Source organism: Mirounga leonina, unplaced genomic scaffold, assembly GCF_011800145.1.
Source record: "Mirounga leonina isolate KUSES-001 unplaced genomic scaffold, KU_Mleo_1.0 Mir_224, whole genome shotgun sequence".
Taxonomy (NCBI): Eukaryota; Metazoa; Chordata; class Mammalia; order Carnivora; family Phocidae; genus Mirounga; species Mirounga leonina.
In genome coordinates, this window is record NW_023270615.1 from 15,435,191 (window position 1) to 15,460,494 (window position 25,304).

Here is a 25,304-nt window from a genome sequence, read left to right on the forward strand (position 1 = left end):
AAGCAGGCTTCCCGCGGAGCAGGGAGCCCGATGCAGAGCTCGATCCCAGGACCCTGGGATCATGACCTGAGCCGAAGGCAGATGCTTAATGACTGAGCCACCTGGGTGCCCCAAACTCTTGCTCCAAATTTTAACTTTACTAACTGTATGTCCTGGTGTGAACCTCTTTGAGCCAGTTTCCTCAACTGTTAAAACAGTAAATAATAATACATATTTCATGGTTGTATTTTCAGGATTAAGTGATGTAGTTATAAAGAGCCTAGCACAGTGCCTGGTGCATAGTATATATACACTAAATATTAGTTCTATTCTTCCTTTCTCCTTATTGACAGAAAAGAAGAAGCTTGTCCAGTGGGCTCGCGTGACTCGGTGTTTAAGGGCTCTTGGAGCTTAGCAATCCCTGGGTCTGATCCTGGCTACTTTCCTGTGCCTTGGTTTCATTTTTTAAAAAGAGGATGGCTCTCTACCTCACTGGCTTTCTGGGAAAACTAGATGAGATTGTGTGTTGGCAGAGGACGAACACATAGTAAGAACTCAACAAATGATAATTATTATTACTCCCAGTCACGAGAGGAGGTCGTATTTGGCAGGGAGGGTATAATTTGATCCATATGGAGAGAATGGCCCTGGGTAATAAGACAGCAATCAGCTGCACAAGTGGGGCGTGTTGAGAGGAGAGAAGTACCTCAAAACAGCGGATCAAGAGTTCCACTCTTGGCCAGACAGGACAGGGCAGAGGAGAGAAAGGAGCCTGAAGGATGGCCCAGTTCGTGACAGGGGTCTCCTGGGACATGGGGTGGGATGGGCCTCCTCAGCCCCTACTCTGTGCAGAAGTGAGATGTGAAGGCAGACAATGGGAAAACGTCTTGTTTTTTGTTCAGCTTTATTCACAGTGACGGTCCCTAAGGAACTGTACATAGTAGACTATGGCAGCAATGTGACCCTGGAGTGTTACTTTGACACCGGAGGTCACGTGGAACTCGGATACTTAAAGGCCAGTTTGCAGAAGGTGGAAAACGATACATCCTTGCAGAGCGAAAGAGCCAGCTTGCTGGAGGAGAAGCTGGCCCTGGGGAAGGCCTTATTCCACATCCCTCGAGTCCAAGTGATGGACGCAGGCCAGTACCGCTGCCTGATCATCTACGGGGTCGCCTGGGACTACAAGTACCTGACTCTGAAAGTCAAAGGTGAGTCGTTTCAAAGACTGTAATCTGTATGGCATTAGCATAAGCCCAAACTGGGAGGATGGTTACAAGGAGACGGGGCTATCTTAGAGAAAACAGAAGCACCTGCCCAGAAATCGTTTTTAACATCTGAGTATAAAGCAGCTGAGGTGAAGGTAGGTAAGGGTAGGAGTTGCAGGAATAACGTGGGTCTAGAGGGAAGGCAGGAAGGTGGTCCCTGAAAGCCAGGAGGGTGCCGAAGATAAGCTTTGCCTGGCTCACAGTTTCCCCAAGGAACAACACTGACTTGATCACTAAGCTCCCCTTTAAGAGAAGCTTATTCCTCTAATCCAGAGTTTGTTAAACCGTGGTTTGCTGGCCGTTCATGGTTAAAGCATCATAGTGAGTAGCAACAGGTGAGTGTCTTTCTCCAAATAAAATGATCAGAAGGCAACACATAGTAGGGCTGAGTGTACTTTTGTGAAACTCTTGTTTCAGAGGGTGTGTGTGTGTGTGTGTGTGTTAGATTGTGATGTAAAATATTTTTTCTCACTCTGGGACATAGTCTAAAAAGTTTGGAAAACACTCACGTATTGCAAATGAAGCAGCTGATGTCCCGAGAAGTGAAGGGGGGTGGGCTTGGGAAGCCCAGTCAGGTCCATAGCTGTCCCCATTCCTCTAGGTTAAGGGCTCTCCTCACCACAACACAAGCCAAGAACCTAAGTCTGAAGAGAACCTTCAAGCTTGTGTTTGTTTTGGAAAAGGCCATTTTGGGAAAGCCCTCTACAAGTATAGAGCAGACTCGGCTCTGTTCACCAGCTTGTTCTTTCAGCCCACACTGACTGTTCTGGGTTTTCTCTGTTTCCTCCCAGTCTTACCCAGTAAGCCTCAGAGGATCTGTTCTGTCTTCTGGAAAGTCCATAGACTTTGGTCCCTAAAGACCATTGACCTTGGCAGCAATGTTGTGACTTCATGATCTGGTACCAGGAAGGATAAACTAGGAGGATTAGACATGAGGGTGAATGTTTTCACCTGTGACCTTGAGCAGGTTATTTCACCTTTACAATCTCACATTTTTCTTATCTGTAAAAGGAGAGCCATAGTAGCACCTACACAGAGGATTATTGTACAAATTAAAAGAGATAATGAACATAAAGAACTGAGCATGGTTCTTGGCATGTGGTGAGTGTCCAGAGAGCTGGTCCAAAGACCTCCTCTTACCTCAACTCTCAATGAGTCATGAGGGGAATCATTAGCCTGGATGTAACTGCCTTCTATCTTAATTGCATATCCTCCATCCACAACTGGGATGAACTCCAGAACTTTGAAGTTCATCTGATTTCAATTGGAGGAAAGAGGCTTTACATTCTCACAATCCCCTGATGTATCCATTGTCTACACCCCTAACTCGCTGCCTCTGAGTTTGTTCGCCTCTGAATGCTGTATGTAATGCATGTAGGGTCTCTGGGCAATTCGAGGCCAGTCCTTCCACTCTTTCTCTCCAGCTGAGGGCTGCCTCTTGTTCCTGGGAAGCCACATTGCCAGCGTCATCACCTAGAGCGGAGATGGCTCAGGTGCAGGACAGGTTTATTCCTTAAATATTAATTATTTATTCTTGAAATCCTTGCTGCTCTTCAAACTATGGTATATGGGGAGCACAAGACTTTCTGAGGGTTCACAGAGGTACAGGCAGTTTTAGGAAATGAGTTTCTAATCCTTCATCTTCCCCAAGTATTCTATCCCCAAACTGAGTGTGCCTGAGAATTAGCCTTCCAGGCAAGGCTCTTGGGGTTCCCCTAAAACACTTCCTCTTTTATCATCACCTTCTTCCACTTCATAGAAAGTGTACCTCTCACCGATGTGATGCATTGCCTCGGGGTGTAGAAAAACTACATCCTGCTAAACAAAAGCCTGATTAGAAATATTGATCCCTTATCAAACTGTAATGACTAACAAATCCTTCTGCAAAACAGGTGGTACCAAATTCTGTTTTCAACAAAGCTGGAGGAAGCCCTAATACAGTTAAGAGCTGATAGTAAAAAATGAAGTAGGGTTGTTGGTTTCTTTTTTCCATATAAATCATAAGGCTTTTAAGCATGAAATGACATCTCTATAACAAAACTGCTTCCACACCCACTTACTTGTTTATATGAGTAAACTTCCTTAGCCTTTCTTACCATAAAAATGGAAAAATTGAAATAGAGCTGAGGCTTATCTTGTCTCATCCCAACCACAGCCATCTGTATCTTGGATACGTGAACAAATCAAAAAAGAGAGCCCCATCCATCCTCTTATGGGATACATTTCCAGAAAACTTTATCTTTTATGTTTAATCATTATCAATATTCATAATATTTTCCATTTTGATTTTACGTGTGTTGATAATAGAAATTAGATTTCAATGCAGAAGGAAACCTAACACTTGAAGCCTTGTGATCACAAGTAAAAAAAAAAATTAATCTCAATAGCTGTACATATTTTGTTGTTGCAAAGAAACATAAGGATCACCAATACAAGAGCTTTCTACCATGTTGAGTTAGGATAAAATCCTATAGGAAAAGTGGAATGTGAACTGAGGGTCACGGAATGAAACCATGTGAAAAAGAGTGTAAAGCTCTGACCATTACAGGAAAATTTTTCTTAAAGATTTTATTTATTTGAGAGAGGGAGAGAACACAGAGGGAGAGAGCGAGAAGCCGACTCCCCGCTGAGCGGGGAGCTTGATGCGGAGCTTGATCCTAGGATCCCGAGATCATGACCTGAGCTGAAGGCAGACGCTTAACAACTGAGCCACCCAGGCTCCCCTACAGGATAATTTTTATATGTATTTTTCCATGGACGGTGGTGTGTATAAAAGATACCTCCTTTGATATCTAGACAGCAGTAGGTACATATGTAAGAGTGAAACCATTGTTTTACTTAAAATATAAATGTTTGTAAAATGCTAAACATTATATATTTTTCCAATACAGATACTTAGGAAAAATTTTAAGAACCTACCTTATAAATGTGTGAGAGGGAGCATACTGTGTCAGTTCTGAATTCCTGTGTCAGGAATACTGTGTCATTCCTCCTTTTAGGAGGAATGCAAGCAAAAACAGGAAAAGTTGAAGACCATCACCTAAGTATTCTACCCTGATCAGGGGAGATCTGGTGCCTCAGTTAGAGTTTGCTTCAATGAAACAGGACTGGGAGAAGTACGTGCTTTTTCCTTAAAATGCCTGATCTATGGCCTAAACTTGAAAACAGGTTTATAGCACTTTCTTTGATATCTGGGCAACAGTTGATATTAAATATAGTGAAAAGAGAACTAATTTTTTAAAAACCCAGGAAAAACAGTACTAGGTAGAAGGGCTAGAGAGTCTAGAAGACACAGGTTTCTGACAGGCAGATACGATGAGTAACCTGTCTGAGGGAGAGTAGGGACCGTGGCTGAAGAGAAGAGCGCTGTGGCCCCAGTAGGCCAGAGAGCCCAGGGCTTAAGCCCACAGGCTGAGAACTGGACTGAGCCAAGGATCCCAGACAGACATAGAACAAGTCCTGAGAACGGAAGGGCCAAACCCACCCCAAGGCCCTGGCAGGACATGAGGAGGGCAATGGGAGAGCGCCAACCCCTGTAATGGACTGAGGCTCACAGAAGTATTTCAAACCCACAAAAAGGCCCAGGCTAGATGGGAGTTCGACTTGAGCAAGTGGAGGAAGGAGGCAACAAGGCTTCCATTTTCTCTCACAGTGGCCTTTACCCTGAGGAGGGGAAGACAAAGGACCTGGAGAGGAAACGGCCCAAGGAAAGCAGTGCAGCCTTGAAAGGATAAGGGACAGTCGGCCTCTGGACCTAGAGAAAGTATTGGCTTAAAACACTCACTGATGGGGCTAAACCACTCCCTTTCCTCCTCCGGGGAACAGAAGGATCATAAGGAAAGCTGCAGTTAACACAATAATGTTCTGAATTCCTCAATGGGCCAAAGCTCCTGGAGTGTACAAACTGTGTAACCTGAGGTTCCTCCCCAGGTCATCTAACAGATGAATTGGGAGCATGCCTCCAAGATTTCCTTCAGTGATTCCTAGAAACCCGCCTACATTCTGTAAGACCAAGGCGTGTGAAACTACGTTTTTTCACCTTCGTTACCGTCATTACGATGATAAGCGGCTAAGAGTACCTGCAGCTTATCTCTATTTCAGGGATGCTAGAGTTGCCAGTCATGGAGGGATCCTATAGTCAGAGATGAGCAGGGAGACAGAAACCATTCAAAGCAGCAGAAATTTAAATCCCAAACTAGATTTAGTTTAGATTTAGATTAGTAGAGCAGACTGAGTAACTAATGGGGGGTTGGGGATAATGGGGGGTTGGGGAACAGGGAGGCAAATCAGCAATTAGCAATAACGAGAAGCTGCTGCCTGCACTGGACTGGAGGGAGAGGAAGAAGGCAGGGTTAATGGAGCTCGGGGGCTGGAGTCACGGGGCAGATACTAGAACCACAACGGGCCCATCCAGTGGCATCAGGAGCAAGGAAGAGTTGTGGGTGCTGATGGAGAGGCCGTTGCAGCATAGAGCGTAGGGGGGAAATGCCCTAACTTCTCCCTCCTGTTTGCCCTGCAGACTTCCCCCCGAGTCTCCTGTGGGCTGGCAAGAGCCTGGGAGACACGGCCTGCCAGAGTCAGCCTTCACACAGTACCGAGCGGAGAAGAACACTTGAGGGATGGATCTGAGGGCAGACAGGCCCAGGATCCACACAGCACACATCTTGTGCATAAATTGGTAAAATGTGAGATGAATAGTAGTGTAGTTCACTAGAGCTGTAACAGACTCAACAACTAATAGGTGTTGAGTCAGGGCTAACGAAGGGTGACGGATGGTCTTGGGTCACCCAGGAGATGGTCTCCAGGTGCCCACGGGGCTGTTATAGCCATCCTAGCTGCACCTAGATCGTTCATCTAATAAAATTAATCTTAGGCCCTTAGGCTGCATTAAAACCCTGCGTGGACCTAAAATGTGCTCAACACATAGGAAGTAATTAGTCACACTGTGCTTCATGCTGCTTAGGTTAAATCTGGAATATAGGTCATGTTACATTGGCAAACACAGTGAATCCAAAGACTGGTATGTGGCACTGGGTCTAAAAACTGTCCTGTGAGACATGGTTGAAGGAAGGAGGCATGTTCTACCCCAGAACGGAAAGACTATATGGAGTCTTGCCAATTCTTTTCAAATACCCAAAGGATCATATGCAACAGCTAATAATAATTGCTAACATTAATTGAATTTTTACTGTGTTCTAGGCACCTAACTCATTCAATCATCCTAACACCTCTGTTAAGGATGAGAATTATCATACCTGTTTATAAATGAGAAACTCGAGGGCTTTAAAGGTCATGTAACCAGCCCTTGGCTCAAGCCTAATCAAACCACATTCTTAACTACTATACTGCTCATATGTTGAGCAGACAATTACCAATGGGTTGAAGCTGCCAAGAGGCAAAGTTTGACTTGGCAGAAGGATGATCTCTCCCGTGAAAGTTTAACTTTCTAATTGTCTAATCATGGTGATGGCTCCTCCTGGCTGTAGGAGCTTCCATTTATAGATGTATTTAGCCAATAGTTAGTTATCTAGCAGCTTACCAATATCAGAAAAGAAGTATTATTAAAGATAAAAAGGGACATTTCATCATGATAAGTCAATATGACAGGGGGGCATAAGAGTCCTAAATGTGTGTACATCTAACAACATAACTTCAAAACATATAAAACAAAAACTGACAGACCTAAAAGGAGAAATAGATCCACAATCCTATTTGGAGATTTCAACTCATCTCTATTCTAACAGGTAAAGTAAACAAAAAAGAAAATAGAAGACTTGTGTAAACACAGCCATCTTGGCCTGACACATGTAAAACTTACACCCAACAACTGCAGAGTAGGAAGTTAGACTAGTTTGAATTGTAAGATCACTTTCAGCTCTGAAATTCTAAAATTTACTCATCTCTTCCTAAGAATATCCCCCTTGGTCCAGCTTCTCCATTGTGTGTGGCTAATAATGATGCCTTTTCACCCACTTCCCAAATTGCACAAGGCTGTGGAGGCATCTTTAATAGCGTATGCATGCAAGCTATGAGCTCCCATCCCTTCCCCCCAGCCTTGCTGGTTCTTTTCGCTGAACATCTCTCTCATCTTCTCCCTCATTTATATATCCCAGGTTTCAGCCTCAGCCTCCCTTCTGATTCTTGGCCCTCCTACCTCTGAAATCACCTCTCAACTTGGCCCCCAAGATCAGCTTCTTGTTCTGAGCTACCCTGCAGGAATGGGCCAGACCTTCATATGCAACACATTGCTCCTGTGCATCTATTTGTTCTCCTCCTTCCCCTCCCCCCAAAGACCCCAGAGCTTACAGAAATAATCTACACTGTAATAGGATAAATGATCATAAGAGGACATCAAGCCAAGGGAAAATAAGTGTAGATAAATAACATAAGATGAGAGATTAGTGCGTCCTCAAAATGCATGCTTCGGAGATCCTGTTGAGTCGCTAGAGGTAGATCAAAATTGGCTTCAAGGAGACTGGTAAGTCCAGCCAGTTCAGGTCTCACTAGGCTACTTCAAAACCCGATTCTCCTCATCTTCTCTGAGTTCTGTGTGCCCCTAAGTCCCCGCCCTTCCCGTGTCTATTGCTCCATCCCCAAACTTTTTGCAATTACACAGACAATCAACCTCCTAGGATGATTCCAGTACAGAATTCAGAATAATATAGCCACGAAGGGCATGAGTTCAAGTCCCCCTCCCCACCTCAGATTCCAGCTGTTTCCTTGTTTATAAAACAGGAATATGAATTTTGCCTACCTCCTAGGGTCCTTGAAGAGTTTAAATGAGGTAATACATGTTAAAGAGACAGAATCAGGTTTTAGAGCCACTGTCACCCCAGTTCCTCTCCAAGTCCTTGACCAAGTGAGCTATACACACAAGGATCAGTAGCCAAATGGGAAATGAACTCCATTTTTTAAATTAATAACCAGACGAGCACATGATGTTCTCCTTTCCCTTCTCCCAACTTCAGGGCTTCCCTGGTGGTTTACACTGGAGAACGTGACTTAGAATAAGGGCCCCTTTTTCTTGCACCCTCATCTTAACTTGGAGTTCAGGTTTGCAGAACAGACCCTGAAGTTACTCATCTATCCAGCTTCATGGGTAAGAAAGTTCACCCCACCCACCCAGTCACAAGCAGCAGGTGGAACACTGAGCAGGGAGGATGTCAGTTTTTTGAGGCAAGACAGCCAGGAGGCCCAGCCGAGTATGCTTTACCACACGGAGGCAAGAACTTTTTTTTTTTTTTTAAAGATTTTATTTATTTATTCATGAGAGACAGAGAGAGGCAGAGGGAGAGAGAGGCAGAGGGAGAGAGAGGCAGAAGGAGAAGCAGGCTCCCAAGGAGCAGGGAGCCCGATGCAGGACTCGATCCCAGGACCCTGGGATCATGACCTGAGCCCAAGGCAGACGCTTAACCATCTGAGCCACCCAGGCGCCCGGAGGCAAGAACTTAAGAGAGCGCCGCGGATTGTGAACCGCGCTCCAAGACGCAGTCACCCAATCCAGTGAACCGTGATCCAGTGAGCATCTTTGGCTATAACTAATCAAGTTAGCAACTCAAAACACAGCGACACAAAGGGAGGTGCTCAAGGGGCAAAAATTGTGGGAGGGTCCTGAACATTCCTTTCCCCTCCACAGTATGTAAAATCACAGGGCACGGAGCTTAGCACCTAGAAAACCCTTAGTACCTCGTACACATTTGATGTTTTCCACATGTCTGTTACCATGATTTTAATGTAAAATCGCTTTTCACAAAGGGTGTGCCTATTTATACTCCTCCCAACAATTTAAGAAAAAAATAGTTTCATCGCCCCATGCCATGTATGCAATCCAAGTTTGTATCAAAATTCTGTTTCTTAAATATTTCCTACCTATTGAAAGCTAGTACTCATTTCCTCTTCCCTTCACCGAAAATCAACAGATTACTTTCCATACTCCCTGATATCTGCATATGTTGTTAATATCTCTATTTTGGGCTATCATCTAAGATAATTGGGCAATTTGTCCTTGTGTCTTCCTATTTTCAGTGTCACTTGTATTCATTTTAGATCTCCGTTTTCTAGAGGGCAGGGAGCCACATTTGATTAATTCACTCGGCATATACTACACAAAAGTGTGTGTGTGTGTGTGTGTGTATTTTGGACAGGAGAAGCAAGTAGTAAATATAGCCAATTCTTGACTACTTATAGACAGAATCTGGGTCTTTATTTTTTCTCCTAATCTCACAGAGAAGAAAGGAGAGGGGGAAGTGGGAAAAGAATTTTCTCCTGTAGGAGAAGCACCAAATAAAACAAGAATGTGGGGGTGATCTAGTAATTTTATTTATTCTCCTCTTTTGTCTCCAGTCCTCAGCTGTGAGATAATTTACAATCATACAGGAAGCCGCAGAGTGTGGTGGGATAAAATGCTGTTGAGATTTGGAATCAAACTTCCAGTGTGCAGACATTGGCTCTCCCAGTTATTAGCCCTGTGACTCTAGGCAAAATACTCAATCTCACTTCAGTTACCTCCAACAAAAATTGGGAATATCAACAATGCCTTTTTTGTTATAAGAATTAAATCATTCAGTGTAAATAGCGTGATACCTGAGACAAAAGAAATGTGTAAAAAATTAAAACCATTATTACTTCATATTGATAATGATAATTGTATTCATTTCACATGGCATTGAGCACAGAGCCGTCTAGGAACCAGAAAAGAAAGACTTATTTCTTTTTCTTCTTGTATTATCCAGCTTCCTACAAGAAAATCAACACTCATTTACTTAGGATCCCAGGGGTAGATGAGGTAGAGCTCACCTGCCAGGCAGAAGGTTATCCACTGGCAGAAGTGACCTGGCCAAACATCAGTGTTCCTGCCAACACCAGCCACATCAAGACCTCTGAAGCCCTCTACCAGGTCACTAGTGTTCTGCGCCTAAAGCCACCCCCTGGCACGAACGTCAGCTGTGTGTTCTGGAATGCTAACGTGAAAGAACTTACTTCAGCCGTCATTGACCCTCATGGTAAGAGTGGGCCCCCCCTTCCTAACTCCATCAGTCAGGGTTTAGGCAGGAAATAGATGGCACACGCGGAGTGAGGATAGAGTGATAAAAGATCTATGTATGAAGGTGTGGTCAGGATTTAGAGAAGCTAGGAAAGCTACTGCAGGACCCTGGGGCTTCGACAGTCAGAGGAGCAGTTACCACTGTTGGAGTGGTTATTGAATCCTGGGAAAGGGAGCTGTGAGGAACGTGCCTCTACCTCCAGTGGAGGGATGCTGCCGTCTGCAGCAACTCTGATGGAAGCTGGGTAAATGAGCTCCCCAAGCTCCTCCTCCTCCCCCCCTCCAATCTCCTATTGGCTGAAGCCACCTGGGAGTCGGAGAACAAGGGAGTCCACTGATGTGTTCCATAAAGGTCAACCTCTCAGAGCTCAGAGCACAGTGTGGAAGTGTAGAGAATGGATCTGAACAGGAAACAGAAAATACCCAGCACAAAAGCTAATCCTTGTGATGCAGGCACAGTGCAAGGAGTCAGCAGGACGAATATTACTTTGCTGGCTTTGCTGGCAGTCAAGTGGTTATGAGGTTTCCAAGGGAAACTGGCCTTTTGTAAAACCTTTGGAGCCTTTCCTGATTATGCTGAGTCCCACCTTTAGAACTTCATACACCAGGACAATTTTTTTTTTTTTGCCAAATAAGAGCAACTAACATCTAGTATCAAAAATCTTTCAGGGGCGCCTGGGTGGCTCAGTTGTTAAGCATCTGCCTTAGGCTCAGGTCATGATCCCAGAGTCCTGGGATCGAGTCCCGCATCGGGCTCCCTGCTCAGCGGGAAGCCTGCTTCTCCCTCTCCCACTCCCCCTGCTTGTGTTCCCCCTCTCGCTGTGTCTCTCTCTGTCAAATAAATAAATCTTTAAAAAAAAAAATCTTTCATAAGAGACAGGTCATTTTATCACCAAGCACATCATATGTTTCCTAGTGCTCCTATGATAAATTATTGCAAACTCTGTGGGCTTAAGACAACATGAATTTATTAGCTTACACTTCTGAAAATCAGAAACCCTAAAGGGGCTTCGCTGGGTTCAAATTGTTGATAGGATGGCAGTAGCTCTAAGGGAGAGTTCCTTTTCTCATTTTTTCCAGCTTTTATAGGCCACCTGCTTTCCTTGGCTCATGGTCCCTTCTTCCACCTGCAGAAACAGCAACTACATCCCTCAGACCTCTGCTTCTGTGTCATCACATCTTTAATTCACCTGCCTCCCTCTTCCACCTTGTAAGGACCCCTGTAATTACATTCCATTCCTTCCCCCAACCCAATAATTCAGGCTCATTTTCCCATTTCACGGTCCTGAATAGAATCACTTCTGCAAAATCCCTTTTCCCATGTGAGGTAACACATTCACAGGTTTCAGGGATTCAAACATGAACATCTTTGAGGGGAGTCAGTATTCTGCTACCATACCAGCAAAGGATATAATCTCTGAATAAAGGACAGTCCCTAGTACTGCTTAAATTTGACTTTATAGAAAATTTACTGTGTTGTCATTGTATTTCACTTTTTGCCCTTTAGACAAAATAGAGCCTATAATAGGAGCTTGTAAGTATTTAGGTCATGACCTCAGGGAGCAGAAGGGAGAGGTTTAGGAGATTCAGACAGGGAAGAAGGAAAAGTAAATATAAGGGTACATTATCAAAGTTGTTGCTATTGGCAAAACAGGAGCTCAAATACCCAAGGACCACCTGGGAAGTGTACAGATGACCTCCCCAGATGCTCACTCAAAGCACATCAGGTGGTTTCACCCATATAGATTGACAGTGGTGTCCAGAAGTGTACACCCCATCCCCCTGTGAGCTATGCATGTATGTGAGCTGAGTGAGATCCCCCCCCCAGCATCTGCAGTGTCAGAATCATCCCAGGGCAGAAAGCAAAGTAGCCATTTGAGGTGAATGAAGTCCACCTAGACTTCTACCAAGCCGTGGCTGAAGTTAGAGGTGAAGCCAAAAGGCAGTGAGGCAAGACTGCAGCAGTCTGTCCCTTGCACTGCTCAAGCTCACCTACAACCTTACATTAAGTCCACTGTGACTAAGCCTTCAGGCTGGGAGGCAGCCATGATCTCTTCAAAAGATTTCATGTGCAAGAGTTCATAGAACAAGCTACAGTTCCTGCTGCTACAGTTGATCCCAAGCCATAACTGATAATTGAGATCTCTCTCATCCACTGTACATTCTAGATTTCCCTCACTCAACACTTCAGATGGAACGGTTTGCTTCCCTGGGGGTGGGGAGGAGACCTGGTGACTCTGACTTTCAGGCCTGAGAGAACTGAGCCTTTGGTTGCCTTGCCCTGAACAGACTGAGTTGTCGCAATTACCTTTTCATTGTTATTACTGAGCATGGAAGTCACGCAAATCAGATAATCACATGGTGAGAAGGGGGAGCTGACTGGAGCCCAGGAACCATGTCAGGGGCTAGTAGCATGGATACAACTCTGGGAAGGATGGGTAAACCTAGGCTGAAAAATCTCTAACTGCACAACGATCTGTCTCTTTGCCAGTTGCATTTATGAGTGAAATCCTAGAAGATCCTGAACTGATGCAGACCCACAGGCCCCGCCCATGACTGTTGACTATGCATTCAGCTATGTTGGCTTCCATGGAAAGAAGGGCCACATGACTTCATTTGTAACTTTTCACTAGTTCAAGGTTTCCAGAGGAATGGCCAGTGTGCCCTTCCACTTCTCTACCACAAAGAAAAAAGTACTGATGAAATCAGTGGGGCAAAACATAGATACTAGTTATTTCTAAATTCATCTTACCCAGGCCCCTATTTCCCTGACCCTTCTGGAAAACCACATTCCATCCAAAGTACTGGCTTGCACTTAACCAGGCAGGAGATTCCACACAGCAAAGGACAGTTAAGTAAGCAATTCCAAGAAAAAGAAATTCCCCTGTGATTGTTAGCATTTAAATGCCTCTAAAGCTCTAGTATGAGTTAGTTATAGCTCAGTTTTCGTTAAGTGACAAGTCTGAGGATCTTCACTGTGATAAAAAGAGAGACAGAGAATGTTGGAAGACCAACTTGCCTAATTCACTATTTTTACTCAAAGTTGACCCTAAAAATGAGGTGTTTCTAATGGCTTCATTTCTAACAAGATTCTTAGAGTTGTATCCATGCTACTCCCCCCTGGCATGGTTCCTGGGCTCCAGTCAGCTCCCCTTCCTCACCACGTGCTCTCTGAACTTGCTTGCACGTCTCTCACCTCCATGATTTCTTTGTTCAGGCAGTTTCTCCCACATAAAATATAATCACCCTCTTCACCATCTTCAAGCCCACCCTCTCTCCAGAGCAGCTTAGATAACTCCAGGGCACAAGAGGTCTTTACCTTATCTCTCCTCCTAAGACTGATTACATGCACCATAACTTTGTTTGCCTGTGACTGTACATGTCTTTTATCTTTCATTGCTGTTTTATTTTCCATGTATTTGAATTGTTCACATGGGTCTTCTTTATACCCAGACTAAAGCAAAAACAGAGCAGTCTGCCCCGTACTAAGTGCTCAATAAATGACAGATTAGTGGGTTGGAGGATTAGTTTTGATAATCCCAGTCCCATTATCCCAGCTGCCAGACTGTATGGGCAGCCAGGTCTCAGCAATCAAATGATCCCCTAGTTTGTGGTCCAAATACCAGCAACAAGAGACCAAAGTCACACATCCCCCCATGGTTCCTTACTTCTATTTCTCAAAGGGATTTTTAAGATGCTTTATGACTCTCTCCTTTCTACTCATTCTCATCAGTTGACCTGCTCCTTGCTGACTTCTGTGACCCACCACAAACTTCTCCAGAAGTCAGTGAATAAAGCAAATACAGCAATGAGAGTCTGGTGGTGGGAGGTGCTCCAGTGGCTCTAGGATGTGACTGAACATCCTAACTTTTAACCAGAAATGAAAGGTCAATGAGACCATTTTCTTTTTGAAACAAGGGTTCTTGTTCTTGGCCAGCTGTTGCATTTTCACGAGGAAATGTAATGAAATTGGAGACAGGAGATAACTCTAATAACATTCTTGTGGGGTGGGAAGTGAAGCCCACCCAAGAGACCTGGAGGGGACTCTCTGACAGTGGTCAAGAGCATGGGCTCTGAAGTCAAACTGACTTGATCTTAAATAGTTTTTTTTTTTTAAGATTTTATTTATTTATTTGACAGAGAGAGGGAGAGAGCACAAGTAGGGGGAACAGTAGAAGGAGAGAGAGAAGCAGGCTCCCCGCCAAGCAGGGAGCCCGACGTGGGGCTCGATCCCGGGACACTGGGATCATGACCTGAGCCGAAGGCAGACGCTTAACCATCTGAGCCACCCAGGCGCCCCTGACTTGATCTTTAAATCCTCTCTCTACTACTACTAGCTTTGAGAACATGAACATATAATGAGACATCCTAGAACTTGGTCTCACATTTGTAGAATAAGGGTAAATAATGATAGATACATTAGAGCATGATTGTGGGGATTGAATGAAACATGCTTGCAAAGTCCTCAGCACTCAGAAAGCGTGGAAATGGGGGAAAATATCATGCCTCTAGCAAGAGTGCATGGGACTGTGGCAAGGATAAAACATGGTTTTCCCATTGCATCATCATATCATTGTTAAGTAACATGTAATTATTATAAAACAATCTATAAGAATATAAGGATATAGACTAAACTGCCATAACAGAGAGACCTCAAAATACAACTCCAACAAGACAGAAGCATATTTTTCTCTTATGTAATGTTCAGAGATAGAAGGTGATTCAGAGCAGGGAAATATCTCTATTCTGTTCTTTCCGCGTTCTTTCCATCTTGTTGCTCCCCATTCTGTAGAATGTTGTCTCTGTTGAATTGTCAAAGCTGGATGACTACTACATCCATGTTTCAGAAAAGGAAAAGAGTGGTGGAAGACATATCCAATGTCTTAAGGCCAAGACTCAGAAGACCCATGACTTGAAATTAGTTTTCATGGTTGGTCACACCTAACCGCAGGGGAGGCTCCAAGATGTCGTCTTGAGAAGCCATGTGTCCAGCTAATGCCCTAACAGGGAAGAAAGGGAAAATGGGTTTAAGGGATAAGCATCAGTCTGCCACAAGGTAACTAAGGACAGGGAGGATGGGGCCAGGTAGACCAGGTACACAGTTAATTAATTAAGCCCCCCAAATCCTTATTGACATCTTTAATGTAGATGGTACTTGGCTCTATAGGGGATTTAGAGTTGACTTAGGTGAAGTCTTTGCACTCCAAACACTTACAGGCTAAACGGACCAGTGTTCATCGTTAGAAAGTCTTCAGGGATGAGTAGAGCTTCTGTACATGGAAGAAGCTGTGAAGGAACCTGCAAAGGACACGACAGGTTTGCACAGAGGTGTTGAGGTAGGGATTTCTCCTGTTGTGAGGACGCTGAAGGTCCCAGGGTTCCTTGACTCACAGCGCCACTGCAGTGGTGCTTAATAAGCCTTCCTACAAGTAAAGGAGCAGTTGTAGTCAGTGTGGGCCATCCAATGTGTAGATGAGCCAGGCTTCTGAATCCTTTCTTCCTTACTGCTCACCACACTGTTTTCAGTAGAGACAAATATCTGTGGGGCCTGAGCTTTGGCTCAAACAGATCCAGGCTTGCAATCCTGGCTCTGTCCCTTCTTTAGCAGTGATAACCTCAGATAGATTATTTAGCATCACTTAGCCTTACTTCTTGAACTCTAAAATGAGGGGCTCAGATTAAATTGTGTCTGATTTCTTCTCTGCTAAAACAATCTATGATTCTCAAACGGCATTGAGATGGTGGGAGGGAAGGCAGTTGGCAGGACCGAGCCCTTCCTCCCGAGCAGTTTCGCCAGGTTTTTCCTGGACCAGGCTCTTGTGTTTATTCTGTATAAGTTACTCCATGGGGCAAATTCAGGCTTTTGGAAAGGGCACAGTTTACTTTGGGTACTCTTCTACCTCCTATTATGAAGCCCCCTCCAGCCCTCCCCATTGTCAGTCTGGAGCCCTTATTCTAACCTATAGATACCCAGAGCTCTCTTCTACAAGGCCTTCCCCTGTCTCCAAAATTGCTCCTCTCATCCACGTCTCTACTAAACTCACCTTTTCCTCAGTGCCAGAACACTGATTAGCTGAGCCAAGGAAAGGGCTCGTCATAGTAATTCATACTAAGGTATGAACAACTGGATTTTGTATGTTAACACTATCTACAATATTGTATTTTTCCAAAACGATCCTGTTAGTCCTTGAAATTGAATGACTATTGGCATGGATTCTGAGGACTGCGAGTGCTTGACAGTAGAGGGAGAAGACATGTTTGAATTGAGGGACTAACCTACTAGACAGAAAAATGATGATGATGATGATGGTAATAGATAGACAGATAGGTGTATCAGAATGATGAAAAACATGGAATCTGGAACCAGACAGCCTAGATTATATCTCAGCTCTCTCTCTTACTGTGTAACTTTGGGAAAGTTTCCTAGACACTCTGCACCTCATTTTCTTCACCAGTGAAATGAGGGTCATTGCAAATCCTGCCACATAGGGTGGATATAGGAAGTAAACGAGCTAGTACATCCAGCACACATAGATCAGTACCTGGCATGGAATAAATGCTCGCCGTACGTTGGCTGTGTTGGTTGTAACCTACTCAGATGGCCAACTTGTTGGTTTACCTCTAAGCTACCAGGTAATGGGATTCTGGTGCTTTTCTTTCATCCAGGTGGCAAAGAACTTGACACCTCTTCAAATCGGCTACTTCATGTTTTCATCCCTTCCTTCATCATTACTTTGATGTTCGTAGCTGCAATGATAGGCCTAAGAAAACAGCTCTTCCAAAAGCTTTCCTTTAGAAAAGGTAAGTGAGTTTTATTCAAGGTAACCAAACAGACTGGGTGTCTGCAGTGTGAGGCTCTGCTTTGCTCCAGCGGCCTGCAGCTTCCCAGTTTCATATGAATCTCCTCAGGGCTTGTGCATCGCTTTGGGCTCAGGGGGCTCGTCCTGAAGATTTTTCCCCAGAAGAAAATGGCTCTAGTTTTCAGTGAACTGAAATCCTCATACTGAGTATTTTAAAAGGAATGTTTTGTTCCTGTGCTAAAATAGTTTGCTTTGTTCTTTGAGCCAAGAAGTGTCATTAGCCTCATGAAATCAGTGTTACTTTGGCAGTGCAGATAGCTATGTGGTCAGAGTTCATGGGTGAGAGGATAGCAAGATCACCACAGAAGATTGCTTCGGTTCTCATCCCTCATTTCCCCAGTCTGGGTGTTAGCTGGGCTGAGCCTTCCCCCCAACCCCCAGGAATCTGAATCACCTGGTTCGCAAGGAAAGGAGAAAAGTGTGTGAGGCCATTTGGGGACAGGAAGAGCACCTGTTTTGATGGTGCCCTGAAGACTTCCAGCAGGTCCCCAGGAGTCCCTCCTCATCCTGTCCTGTTGTCACCCACCCACTCCTGTTGTGCAAATTTTGAACCCTGGCCACAATATCTGCAGACTGTCTAGTGCTTTCCTAAACTGTTCCTTTGTCAGCACCCAGTGAGCTCCTCCCAAAGTCTACACATGGCCTTGTCTATAGAAAAGAAATGACATGTGGGAATAATTCAATAAGAATTTGGGGTGGCCACTATTTGAGAATTGGGGGGCTTTTAGGTGGTTGTCATGCTACATTTACAGTCTAACTTCTGTATTCTCTTCTGCCATAAGATATTATCAGGCTCTGTTTGTCCATTGCCCTATGTATGCATCAACTTGGGTGCTAACCACAAAACCCTCTACTAAAAATCCAAGGAATTATTGTCAACAGTAAGGGAGGGTGAGGGTTGAAGAGGAAGGAAGAAGTGAAGAAGGGAGGGAGGAAAAGAGGAAGAAGGGGAAAAGAAAAAGAAATGAAGTCCATTATCATATGGTTTCGCTTGTTTGTGGAACATAAGGAATAGCATGGAGGACATTAAGGGGAGGAAGGGAAAAATGAAGGGGGTGGAAATCAGAGGGGGAGATGAACCATGAGAGACTATGGACTCTGGGAAACAAACTGAAGGTTTTAGAGGGGAGGGGGGTGGGGAGGATGGGTGAGTCTGGTGATGGGTATTAAGAAGGGCACATATTGCATGGAGCACTGGGTGTTATATGCAAACAATGAATCATGGAACACTACATCAAAAACTAATGATGTACTGTATGGTGACTAACATAACATAACAAAAAAAAAAAGAGAGAAATGATAGAAATGGAGAAGAAGGGCATCTCACCATAAAGGAGGACTTACAGCATCTGATAGAACTTTAAACAGGATCACTTCTGCAAGTCTGTGACCTCAGAGAGCCATGGCAGGTGCCCCTCATTAGAATCTTATCTTCTGCCATCTTCTTTTACCTCCCCCAAACACACCCCTCAGAAGCAGATCTATACCTAGTTCCAGGCCTGGAGCCTGAGAATCCTTTAGTCACATCAGAAATGAGCAAGAGTTTTCTGTCCCTTGGGGGCCTGGGTGGCTCAGTTGGTTAAGCAACTGCCTTCGGCTCAGGTCATGATCCTGGAGTCCCTGGATTGAGTCCTGCATCGAGTCCTGCATCGGGCTCCCTGCTCAGCGGGGAGCCTGCTTCTCCCTCTGACCCTCCCCCCTCTCATGTGCTCTCTCTCTCATTCTCTCTGTCTCAAATAAATAAATAAAATCTTTAAAAAAAAAAAAAGAGTTTTCTGTCCCTACTCTCTTTGGAAGAATGAAATGCGGTCACACTCACAGGTAGAGCAGAAAAAATTCTTCCCCTCATCCTTCATCCCTGTCTCAAGGGTGAATGAGGATATCTGTAGTTCCAAGCCGGATGCAAGGCTCGGATACCAACTGTGGTGGGAGACCCTTGTTGCTAATGAGAGTAAGTGAATAAATTTGCAAATGATTCCCTTTTTGTTTTTAATGAGCCAGAGTGAAATCATGGCTGCCTATATAATACCCACCCTCCACCTCCACCCTGCAACTCACACGCACTGGGATCTGCTTTCTCTCATGGGAGGCACTTGGACACACATGTGGAAATACATCTGCCATGCACACAGACTCATGTGTCATGGAAGAGGGTTGAGAATGGCTGACACTGTGAATAGAGCTTCAAGCCAGGGTCAGAAGGCTAGTTCTGCACCCGATGCTGCCATATATTGGCTCTGTGATCTTGTATGAATTACCTAACTTCTTTGAGATGGTTTTTCTACCTGTAAAATGGGAAGTGACATGAGAATGAGCACTTCACAGCTTATTGACCCAACCTCACTGTCACTACCAGAGTTCACCTGGACTAGAACAGGACCTTCCCGCCTGTCACCCTGCATCTACTCTTGCCACGTCTGAGATGATCTATTTTCACTTTTAGCTGGAACAGGCTTTTAAATTCTACCAGTCTACCATGTCTCCATGATTGGACCTCCTCCATGGCTTCCTTCAATTCTGAGTTTTCTCATATAGCATTTGCTCTTTTTTTTTTTATCGGTATCTTTTATTTTTAGTAATTTTGTTCAGCATCAATTTTTTTATTAACAACATATAATGTATTATTGGTTTCAGAGGTACAGATCTGTGATTCATCAGTCTTATATAACACCCAGTGCTCATTACATCATGTGCCCTCCTTAATGTCCATCACCCAGTAACCCCATCCCCCAACCCCCTTCCCTCCGGCAATCCTCATCATTTGCTCTTCTTTTTTTTTTAAGATTTTTTATTTTTTTTTTTGACAGAGAGAGACATAGCAAGAGCAGGAACACAAGCAGGGGGAGTGGGAGAGGGAGAAGCAGGCTTCCCGCAGAGCAGGGAGCCCGATGTGGGACTCGATCCCAGGACCCTGGGATCATGACCCGAGCTGAAGGCAGACGCTTAACGACTGAGCCACCCAGGCGCCCAGCATTTGCTCTTCTTAAAGTACTTCCTTCTCCTTGTTCACCTAAGTTCGTCATCCTTTAAATCTCAGTGAAGCTGCCACTTCATCAAGCCTCCCCTGATTCTGCCCTCTCATCACACCCATTACAGCAAATCCCCTTGTGGAGATGCTTCCACGGCACCTACTTCTTCTTTCAATACACTCAGCACACACTTATATATCTAGGACCTTTTTTAATACCTTGGGCTCCAAATGTAATTGCCTCCCTTTTAATTTTCCAGTTAATTTCTTGAGCACCCACCTGCCCATCTTAGCCAGAAGTCCAATGTCTCCCTCTTACAGCTTCTACTTCCCCACCTCAAGAGCTGATGAAGCCAAAGGGGCTTCCTGCTTTAACCACTGCTGCACCCAGCCAGCCTACTCAGCTCAAGGCCTTCATGTTAAGCTGGGGAAGCCAGTCCTAACTTCCTTCTCTTGAGTTCCTCTTAGGGCCAGTGCTGTCCTGAACTTCTCAATCTATCTGAGAGAGTCAAGTAAAGGGGTGGCAATCTCAGCCCCTTTCTGTCCAGAAGGCTTCTTTGCTCCTAAACACATTTACCCACCTATGTCTCAGCAACCAGCTCTGTACACCATGATGCATGGGGAGGGCAGGCCTGTCAGTCCATAAAAGGTTCTGCCTACCATCTCTGCCCAAGAGGAGCCCTCAACAGTTCAGGGCTCCTGGTGACTTACTAGGTTCTGGAGAAGAATCTGGCAACTTCTGTTGTAAAAATAATGTCAAGTTCTGTTTCATGAGCATAAGGTCTGTGTTTCTCTTATTCACTAATACATGTCCATTGTCTGAAACATTACCTGGCATATGTAGATGTTCAATAAAATTTTACACATCAAACCTACTATATGCAGTACCCATGTTAACCTGCTCTGTATGATATAATAGCCATACGTTGTTATTTAAGTTTAAATTAAATAGAAATTCAATTCCTTGGTCACATTTTAAGTGCTTACACCTTGTTAGCACTCAATAGTGACATGGGGTTAGAGGGCACTGCACTGGACAGAGTAGATATACAATATTTCCACCTTTGCAGAAAATTCTGTTGGACAGCACTGGGCTAGACCCTTTACAAACTCCTTTTCAGTTCATTTTACAAAAACTGCTTGAGGCAAGGAGTAGTGTCTATATTGCAGATGAAGAAATGGAGGTTCAGAAAGTGTTCCTAAAGTCATATAGCTGGGGTTTGAACACAGGTCTGTCTGACACTGAAATGTGTGGACTTTTTGTTACCAAAGTGCTTAAGAAAAAATTGGCCCAATCTGAATAAGTATTATTTTGGGCAATGGAAGGAGAGAGTCTCCACCCAAAAGAACTGAGTTTCTAAATGTTTGCACTAGATCTCTATAATTGTCTCATTGGGGGCTGGTAAGCAATAGGTCACCTACCACCACTAACCCATGGACTCTCCACTTTGAATGGCACTGCCTTAAAAGACTGAGCCAAGACTTTACAGGGATATAAACCAAAGCCCAAATATGTTGGCCAATGGTTGCATAAGAACCACAGAATGGCACCACCAACCCCAAGCATTAGAGAGGATTGCCCTGAAACTCCGCCATGCAAGGGCAATTTCTACGGGTTCACTCTTAGGCTTCTTTCATATGTGAATCCTTAGAGGAGATGGCAATGCTAGATGGAGGCCCTCAAAGTCCAGGCCAAGGTCAGTATTGTCATGAGGGAGTTCCTAAAAATCTGGTGGACAGAGCAAAGGCAGAATTACGGATGCACTGAGTTCAGAAACCCAGGCAACTGCAGGACATGGGCATCAAGCTCTGGAAGAAAATCAGATTGGGGGGAGCATGTGACGTTCACGGTTGAAAAAGATGAAACCAGGGGAACAGTGGTGAGCAGCATCCTATTATGTGAACTTGTGCTTCTACTCCCCAAGTTGCTTTGAAGAGTATCCGTCATATACATCCTAGTGTAAATTAATTGATGAGACCTCTTGCTCTGTGTAGGGCAGACAGGAGGGAAGTGGCAGTCAAGAGCAAAGCAGAAAAGGGAGAGAGATTTCTGAAGCTGGATGTTTCCTGGGCTGAATACCCAAATTAGCAGTCCCTCAGCCTTTGAGTGCCTGGGACCAGGGGCTGAGAAAGGAATGGGAAGTAGAGGACTGCTTTGTTTGCAATTTTCACCTAAGGGTACAGTTTTACTCTATCATTCAGCCTGAGGTCTCAAGCCACAGTGTACATTTGGACTTCTATACATGTGATTTATCGGATTAACTTTTTGTTCTGCCATCTTTTAGTCTAGAAACAGAAGACTTTTCTCGTTAATCTTATCCCGTCACTGGGGATTTCTCTTTTTCAGACACAACAAAAAAATCTGACGCCACCATAAGGAGGGAAGTGGACAGAGCTGTGAGTAGTCATGATTTTTCTTACCTTTTTCTCTCCCAGCTTGAATTAAGAAATAGCCCCTGTTCTATGAATGCACAAAGGGCAACTGAATAGTTTCCACCTGTACAGAATCTTCCTGTTGAGTAGCATTTCAGCTAGCTGCTGTTGTAAGCTTATGTTGTTCCGACCTTTCTTGGGAGAAAAAAGGTGTCTGCTGCATAGTCACAGAAGAGTCGTATAGCCTTTGGTCTGTCTCTATTCCTAAGGACTCCTGCATAGGACATCGGGGCTCCCATACTTAGAAACATGGTTAACACTTAACAGCAAGGCAAGATATTCAACTGTGAAGCAATCAACAGCTCATGGTTTTGCAACCATTACTAAGTACATTGCTGGCGGCTGTGGGTCAAGGTTGCAATGCTTCGGGGAGTAGAAGTCTCTTCAGGAGGCTGGCACGCTTGGAGCTAGAATTTGTAGAAAAAGATGTGATGTGGAGGTCAGGAGAATTGGGGTTGCTAAAATCATTCAGGCTGGTTGGATGAAAAGCTTAGACCCTGGAGAAATCGTGTTTTGGGACCCACAGGCCTGGGTCAGAGTGCACGAAGAGTATTTCTAGCTTTCTTGAGAAAGCCATCTTTCCTTTTGTGACCTAGGAATCACGTGGTGTGACACATGAATTCATGAGTTCACCATAATTATAGGCAATTCACAGAAATTTCTAAATAACTTTGTTATCAGCTGCTCAAAATATTCAGAACTGGTCATTTTAGAATTCTGCTGAATATATCTGTAAAATTCCAATGACACCAACTGTAAAAACAACTCTAGAAAGCCTTCAATACCAGGGTCTGCATCTGGCTAATACAGAACACATGGCAACTCATAAGCACACAGTATGACTGGAAGGAATGAAATTAGGCCCTGGCACCCTCCCACCTCCCACCACCTCCCTGAGAGCCACTTGTGAAAATACATCCTGGTAACACAATACTCATCCCTGGGCACAGAACCAAGGAACAGATGCAGCTCAGGCCTGGACTTGAGGTCCAGTTTATGCTGCGTTTCTCTGAATCAGCAATGAGATTTTCTTAACTCGGAAAAGCTTCAGATTAATGTTGGCTCTCCTAACTGAAACACCTGTTTCTTGAGAAACAAAACTCATGTGTTCGTATAAATCGGTCCACTTGGTCTACAGGTGAGTTTCCATGGGAGCGGCCTCAGCATTTGTCTGAGTTTCATGAGCTCTAGTCTCTATATAAGTGTCTCCTTCAACTGCTCAGCATGAGGAAGACATAGTGAAAGGCTTGAGAGCAGAGGTGGTAAACTCAGATGCCCACAGGGCCAGGCAGGTGCTGAAATGAGTAGAAAGGACATTCTATAACTGGATCAGGAATGGTAACAAATTGGAGGGCATATTCCCTGTCAATTTAGCACTAGCCTAAAGCTGTCAGAGAAGATGGAAATCCAGATTTTTATATAAAATGTCTTGGTTATTAAATGTTACCCGAAAGTATTTCAGATACCAAAGCAAATAAAATATGTCCATAGGCTAATTGAGCTTATCAGTGACCATATGTAGCCTCTGTCCTAGAGAGAAAGTATTGTCCGAAAAGAGATTAGAGTCTGAGTAACGAAGGCAGAACCGTCTCTCTGAGGACCTAAGGAATGCTCAAAGGCTTGCAACCATTCTAAATGTCCCATCCTATGGCCCCCATGTGGTCTGAATATTGCACTGTTAATAGAGTGATTTCTTTGGATTAACAGGGTATCAAAACCATTTTTATTTTTTTAAAGATTTTATTTATTTATTTGACAGAGAGAGAGATAGCAACAACAGGAACACAAGCAGGGGGAGTGGGAGAGGGAGAAGCAGGCTTCCCGCTGAGCAGGGAGCCTGATGCGGGGCTCGATCCCAGGACCCTGGGATCATGACCTGAGCAGAAGGCAGACGCGTAACGACTGAGCCACCCAGGCGCCCCTCACAACCATTTTTAAACAATACATCTCCTTATAAACAGAAAAATCTCATACCCTTTTTTAGTGGTATCTGAAATTCAAAATAAATATCTTGGCCAAAAGTCAAATTAAAGAAATTAGACTAATTATCTTTCCCCCCCTAGCAATTATATAGAGTTACCCTTTGTACCTTCCAACCTGGGGAAGGGAGAGTCAAGGAGGTGAGAGAATGATGCTCCTCTTCTCTCTTCCTCATCCCCCTGGCACTTACCTTAGAATATATGGCATGCTGTAAAGAGGTCAGGACCACTTAGGTATACATCACAGAGGACTCACATAGGAATGTTCCTGGTACTATTATTTACAAGAGCAACAAATTAGAAATAATCAAATGTGAATGAACAGGAGAACAAGTGTATAGGAAGTATATATAGCAACTAAAATGAAAGCACAAAAACTGGATGTCTTTCTGAGATGGACAACTTTGAAAAATATAATTTTGAGAGGAAAGATAGATTTCAGAAAGATATAGACAATATGTTGGCAATTACAGAGTTTAAAAACATGCAAAGAACTTCTATGTAGTGTTTATGCAGTATGTGATGTAAAAGTACAAAAACAGCATGGAAATTATAAACACCAAATTTAACCTCCTCAACTGGGTGGTGGGCACGCAAATGTTGATGATATTATTTTGGGTGTGGGTATGCAGATGTTGACAATATTATTCTGGGGGTTGGGCACACAGATGATATTATTCTGGGTGGTGGGCACACAGATGTTGATATTGTTCTGGGGGGTTGGTATGCAGATGTTGATATTATCCTGGGGGGTGGGCATGCAGATGTTGATATTAT

At 44.2% G+C, this 25,304-nt stretch overlaps 1 protein-coding gene and 1 long non-coding RNA gene across 2 annotated transcripts in view; one reads left to right on the plus strand and one right to left on the minus strand.

Annotated features, from left to right (window-relative positions):
* Nucleotides 1-25,304, plus strand: part of PDCD1LG2 (programmed cell death 1 ligand 2) — a 57,015-nt gene that overhangs the window by 22,623 nt on the left and 9,088 nt on the right. The window contains exons 3-6 of the mRNA XM_035029160.1: nt 882-1,187; nt 9,977-10,246; nt 16,954-17,088; nt 22,463-22,512. Coding sequence (XP_034885051.1) covers nt 882-1,187; nt 9,977-10,246; nt 16,954-17,088; nt 22,463-22,512 — 761 coding nt within the window. The remainder of the gene's footprint in view (nt 1-881; nt 1,188-9,976; nt 10,247-16,953; nt 17,089-22,462; nt 22,513-25,304) is intronic.
* LOC118026354 lies at nt 14,838-22,943 on the minus strand. Its single transcript, XR_004683536.1, has 3 exons — nt 22,537-22,943; nt 15,503-15,585; nt 14,838-15,287 (listed from the first exon to the last, which is right to left on the minus strand). It is a non-coding gene; the product is annotated as an uncharacterized LOC118026354 (long non-coding RNA).